This window comes from Sebastes umbrosus, chromosome 7, assembly GCF_015220745.1.
Source record: "Sebastes umbrosus isolate fSebUmb1 chromosome 7, fSebUmb1.pri, whole genome shotgun sequence".
Lineage (NCBI taxonomy): Eukaryota > Metazoa > Chordata > Actinopteri > Perciformes > Sebastidae > Sebastes > Sebastes umbrosus.
In genome coordinates, this window is record NC_051275.1 from 31589437 (window position 1) to 31595868 (window position 6432).

At 41.8% G+C, this 6432-nt stretch overlaps 1 protein-coding gene across 3 annotated transcripts in view; it reads left to right on the forward strand.

Annotated features, from left to right (window-relative positions):
• eml2 (EMAP like 2) overlaps positions 1–5711 on the forward strand; it is a 33477-nt gene extending 27766 nt beyond the window's left edge. For all 3 annotated transcript variants that reach the window (XM_037775466.1, XM_037775467.1, XM_037775468.1), the window contains 9 exons: positions 186–311; positions 418–549; positions 624–691; positions 1128–1216; positions 1344–1441; positions 1770–1857; positions 2044–2139; positions 2847–2977; positions 3895–5711. In XM_037775466.1, coding sequence (XP_037631394.1) covers positions 186–311; positions 418–549; positions 624–691; positions 1128–1216; positions 1344–1441; positions 1770–1857; positions 2044–2139; positions 2847–2977; positions 3895–4017 — 951 coding nt within the window. In that variant the 3' untranslated portion in view covers positions 4018–5711. The remainder of the gene's footprint in view (positions 1–185; positions 312–417; positions 550–623; positions 692–1127; positions 1217–1343; positions 1442–1769; positions 1858–2043; positions 2140–2846; positions 2978–3894) is intronic.
• Positions 5712–6432: the final 721 nt, after the last annotated feature.

Below are 6432 nucleotides of genomic sequence, written 5' to 3' on the forward strand. Positions count from 1 at the left end.
ATCTGCTTCCATTTGACATTTGTTGGTTCTTTAAAGGAAGGCATGTGGCACATATTGTCATCGTCTTTCTTGACATTATCATTGTAAAGTACTTTGTGGTCCTGGCCCTATTTTCTCTTAGCTCTATCTCGATCTATAAAGTGTGTGAGACGCTTCCTTTCAGTCTGTGCTGTGTGTGTTTCCAGGTGGGCGAGTCGCTCGGTCCTATTCGGGCGCTGGCTGAAGGTAAACCTGGAGAGCTCTTCGTAGGAACCACCAAGAATGCCATCATCAGAGCCGCCTTCCCTGATACATTAACTCCGATTGTACAGGTACACAAACATATACACACACACACACACACACACACACACACACACAAGCATGTTTCTGGCGGCGGTCTGTGGTGTATTAACTAAGACGTGTAATGTGTCACAGGGTCACACAGATGAGCTGTGGGGTCTGGACGTCCATCCTTCCATGGAGCAGTTCGTCACCTGCTCCCAGGACAAACAGGTTCACCTCTGGGACACCAACTCCCATCAGCCCCTCTGGAGCAAGACCATTGAGGTGATTGGTAGTAGGATGTAGATGTAGTAGAGCCATAAATTAAATAAACTAACTCATCCTCATCTCTGCTCCAGGATCCAGGGAGGTCTGCAGGTTTCCATCCCAGCGGGGCGGTTCTGGCTGTGGGGACCATGACTGGAAGGTCGGCCTCACCATTACAACTTAGAAAACATAAACATAAACATAAACACAACATTCACTGCAGGCGACGACAACAAATTAATATCTTAAAGCAGCTACTATTGGGATTACTGAATTTCATACTTTAAGTATGTTTTGCTGATTATACTTAAATACTTTTACTTAATTAAGGAAAACAATTTTACTTAAGTAAAATATCTGAGTACGTCTTCCACCTCTGACATTAGATTAGTGCTGAAACAATTGTCAATATATTAATAATTAACAATAACGGAGTAATCGTTTACATCGTTTAATAAGCAAAAATGAAGAACATTCTCAAATGTGAAGATTTTCTGTTTTATCTGTTTTATTCAGTGTAAATGTCTTTTGTTGGTTGGACAAAACAAGCAACTATAGGACATCATCTTGAGTGTGTGTGTTGTGTTGTTTTGCAGATGGTTGGTGCTGGACACCGACACCCGGGATCTTGTTTCTATGCACACAGACGGCAATGAGATCATTTCCAACGTCAAGTACTCTCCAGGTAAAACCTCACCGACCCAGATCCATAAAAGACATTAGACACTAGACACAGTGACGCAGCAGCTGGTATAACACGGCTCAAACCTCTGCTAATAGCTCTGTTAACTCTGGGCTCCTTGTGCCTCCAGACGGTAACTTCCTGGCTGTTGCTTCCCACGACAACTTTGTTTACATCTACGCTGTGACGGAGACCGGCCGAAAGTACAGCCGTGTGGGGAAATGCACTGTAAGTACACATCCCTAAAATAACCACCCTCACAGTTCATATCTCAGCTGTCTGAAAGCTTTAAAAAAATAGTTAAAATGAAAGAAAATATATTTATTTAAAGCAGTAGCAGCAGTGTTTGGCAACTTTGGGGCTCTTTATGTACAACTCAGTACTGAAAGATGAATAAAGGTTTTGCAGAAGTACTCCAGAATTAAATGAATAGCAAGACAATAGAAGCTATTCTTCCATTCACAGTTTTAACTAAAACTAAAACACACTGACTGAGACATATCAGTGTTTGGAATGAAACCCTCACGCTCTGTGTGATCTCTAAACTTCTCCCCAGGGCCACTCCAGCTTCGTCACCCATCTGGACTGGTCGGCAGACAGCCAGTACCTCGTCACCAACTCAGGAGACTACGAGATCCTCTTCTGTAGGTCCTCCCTCTAGTCTCTGTTCACATACACCTCTAGCTTACTCTTTAATTTTACTGCCAATATAAGAATTCTGGATAAAATAAAGTCTAGTCATGTCATCTCTAAAGATAAACGAAATGTTAAAGGGACTTTTTGACTTGTTGAACATCACAGAGCATGATGATTTCATTTTTTATTTTCAGGGGAGGCATCCAGTGGTAAACATGTGACCAGCATGGACACAGTGCGTAACCAGGAGTGGGCCACCTCCACCTGCACTCTGAGCTTCAACACCTTTGGTAAGTAGTTAAAAGTCACTTGACATTATTTCATCCGTCTGTGTGCGATTTGATCGAACAAGCTGTAATGTCAACAGGGGAATTATCAAATTCACTTTTCAGTTTTATATACTGTAGCATTTTAAGGTTAGTTGGCTGATGCTCAGAGCAATTAGCAGCTGAAAGCAGAAAAAGCAGAAAGATGCTAATGTGCACACTGACAGCATTATGATCTTGTACATTGATCTGCGAAACATCCTTTACTTTACTTTATTTAATTTTATTTTATTATTATCATGTTTGATTGTATTGTTATTACTAGTATTATAGTTTTGTATTATTTATTCTTTTCATGTCTGTACTCTGTTGATAGGGACAGGGTGATGGGAGGAAGAACGGGGTGGAAAATGTTTGCAGTTTTTCACATAACTGTTATTCACTGCACAATTTGATGCAGTTTGCAAACTGAAAACAGATAAATATATATAAAAAAAAAGGTTAAACGTTGTATAGTCCAGCTTTCCCTGCATGGAGCATCCACCCACAGCTGTTTGTCTTCTCTTAAATTTTGACTTGCCAGTTCTGTTGGTGGAGAAGTGTCCAGATTGACCTTTGATCAAACTACTGCGCAGAATTTTTCTGTAGCATGAAACAGAACATGAAGTGAATCTTAATGTTTGTCTTTCTCACCCTTTCACTAACTTTCTCTCTCTTTGTGTCTCTCTCAGGAGTTTGGCCAGATGGCGCAGACGGCACAGACATCAACGCCGTGTGCAGGTCACATGACGGATCCCTGCTGGCCTCTGCCGATGACTTTGGCAAAGTGCACTTGTTCTCCTTCCCCTGCTCTCAACCAAGGGTCAGTCACGTTCACTCACAGTTGCACTGTTAGCACGTCAGAGTCTGTGTGTTTGTATGCTCACATTACTTTTTCATTAATGTGTTTATGACCTGAAGTTATCCAACAGTTCATCCCTCGAAGGTTTTTGCTCAGATTTGCACACTGCTCTTCTCCGCCTACGTTAAGTGTTAATGAACACTGTGAAACACAATGAAAGCTCAGCAGAAACAACAACATACTGAGCCATAAGGCTTTCGGTGTGGGTTCACCACCAGACCTATAATGTGCACAATTTCTACCAGGTGTTTATTTTGTGCTCACAAACAAGTTGAAGGTTTCGGCCAAAGCCATTTAAACTGGAGCTGTAAACTTAATTGTCTGTGTCAGACAAGCTGGCTGCCATTAGCACAGAAACTCAACACGCTGTAAATAGTTACGACACTACAAGTTGGTATTGTTAAAACTCTCTTGGAATGAAAGTCGTTTTACACACATTTTGTGACTAAAACTCCACGGAGTCCACCATGCTGCACCGCCATGCTTCTACAGTAGCCCGGAACGGTTCAATAACGTTACTCGCTCCAGTCGCCGTCACTCTCTCTCTCTTACTTCACCACTCACTTCCCTCATACACACCCACTCGTTCACGCACTGGCTTTGCTCCAGATGACCTACGCTACTCTTACAACCTCTGGCTCCAGAGAGGGTCGTTTCCGTTTTTTGCGTCGGCCACCGTAGCTCTTCAACACGCTTGGCACACGGGAGAGGCTTCACTTGGTTGCAATCTCAACCTCAACGCTAGATACCGCGTTTTCCTAAATGAGATCCCATGCACTGAGTACAGCAGCTTAACAGCGACTTCACCATGTAGCATGTGACTAATTATTTACTTTACTGTGTTTCACGTCCTCCCTCTGCCCCGCTCACATCTACAGGCTCCGAGCCACGAGTACGGTGGCCACAGCAGTCACGTGACCAACGTTGCCTTCCTGCACGACAACAGTCACCTGATCTCCACTGGTGGGAAAGACACCAGCATCCTGCAGTGGGCGGTCTAGGCGATGCTATCCACCCCACATCTCTAATCCCCCCACAGGCGGGTCCCAGCATCCTCTCTGACCCCTGCAACCTCATCACTGTTCTATCCTCCTGCCACCAGGGGGCAGTATCTCCACTGTGCCTGCTGGACATTAATAAAAAAAAAAACACACACACACAACTTGACCCACAGATGTCACACCGGATGAGATGATGAGGAATTGTAATAAATGGAATATTATTTAGTCTCCTGCTGTTTGTTATAGAATGTAGAGACTTGTTACCATGCAGGAAGTGAATCCTACCTGTTCCCCAAAAAAAAATCTACTACTGCAACACCGACCCAGCTGGAAGCTGCTGCTGGTGGCCACACAGTGAACCTGTGATTTAGCATTAGTACTAACTGTGCCTGAAATGTATTTATCTTAAACCCCCTTTAATGGGAAATCCACCTACTTTAAAGGACAAGAGTGTTTGCAAGTTTTAGCGCCTTAATTACAACTCATGTACACTTTACAGTTTTGTTGAACAGTTTGAATGCATGCTACACAGTTAGGATTATATTAATATTTTAGGGTTTAATATTAGGGTATTTTCTTCTACTCTTTCAAGCAGCTATTGGTTGCTATAAAGTATGAAAATCAGTTAGCAGACATGCTCAGTCAGTCAGTCTGCACTAGATCAGCATCATGTGAGATTGACAGAAAATAATGCAGGATCTGTTTTCACTTTAATTGATTACTCGGCTAAAATAGTTTCTGCATGGAAACAAATGGATTAGGAAGAATTAAGAACAAAAAATGCACTTAAATATCTAAAATAGCAGCTTGGTTTGCAAAATGGTGAGCTGTGATGTAAAGTGTACGTGATTTGAAATGACAGTTAAAACGTGAAATCGCATCATCCTTTAAGAATTCATGTAATTTCTGCACCCCAGGTGAGCGCAATAGATTCCTACGAACATGCACCGCTCGTTCCTGAAGCCAAAAATCACAGAGATAAACTTTGAAACCTGTAACAAAAACTTGTGCAGGGAGTTCGTAAAACAGAAAGTAATATTCTGATGTCAGTGTTACTGTTAATTTACCTCTAACTTTGAGAAAGAGTGATGCATGTTTAGAAGAACTTACTGACCTCTCCTGGGGCAAAGGAGGATTGTATTAGAATTCATAAAATAGGTGGTATTCCCCTTTAAAATGCTATAACCCCATTGCCTTGTTATCTTACTCTTTTCCATCCTTCAGCCTCATTTCCAAACTCTTAAGGTGCAGATTGTTTGTGAGTATTACAGATTGCTGTTGGAGATTGTAAAAGGTACGAAGTGGCTGTTTTTTGTCCCGAGCATTTCATTTGGCCCCCCCACCACCACCCCGGGGCTTCTGTGTTTCTGATTGTGCTACTACTGTAACTGTCACTAGATGGCGCTACAATGCAAGCGAATGAGCATGACCGAGGCTGTCCTCCTCCTGTAGATGCTGTTAATGTTGCAAAAGGTCTATAGAGTAAATTTATATATTATGCAGTATATCCGAGTGGCTGTGTTATTTTAATATCTAACTGTAACTAATGATGGATGTTATTAGTATTATTCTTGTGGCACTTTTAGCGATTGACATGGGGGGTAATGTAGGCTGCTTTGCTGTGGAAGTGAGCTTGAGCTGTGCTTTGCCTTCTTCTGTTTTGGTAATAAAGTTTTTACCCGAGTACTACAGAGTGGAGGCTTGTTGTCTTCCTTTAAGTCATGATGAACTGAGGAGGAGGATGTTGTGGTGACGGTACTACGATCTATTGACAGTCAACATGTGTGTGATGTCACTCAGGGTAATCTGGATGGGTGCATAATAAACAAGAACTTTCAGTTCACTCAGTGACCTGCATTAGAAAGAGAAAGTGGCTTTATTATAACATGGAAACAGGCGGTGTGTATAGAGCTTAGGGCTCAAGCACTTTTGGTAATTTGTGCACACCAGTTCCTTCAATAAATAATTATTTTTTAAATAATAATATTTTTTTTGCTATTTGTTTCCCCACAGTTTATTTGAAGTGAATCTGTGTGATCTTCTCTTATTATTTTTTTTTTTATCTTGACAAACTGCAAATAATTATTCTGTAATGTGACTACAGAGAAATCATGTGAATACAAACCATGGGGGATAATTGCATGCACATGCTGTACTCTCAGACCTTCTATAGAAAAGGCAGGCACTGTCCTCTCTCACAGCAGCCCATAGACCAGAATGCATTGCAACATGTTGCATTTAAAAATGCAACACAAACTCTCTTTATCGCTCTCTGCACCCATGCATATAACTTTAGCTGAGTTCAGCAGTTTTCAGGCACATTTTCTGGGATGGTTGAAAGGCATTGTGGGAAACGTAGTTATTACTGCCTGAAGTAGGTAGGTGAGGTTATAGAAGGTGTGAAAAGGTCAGTTA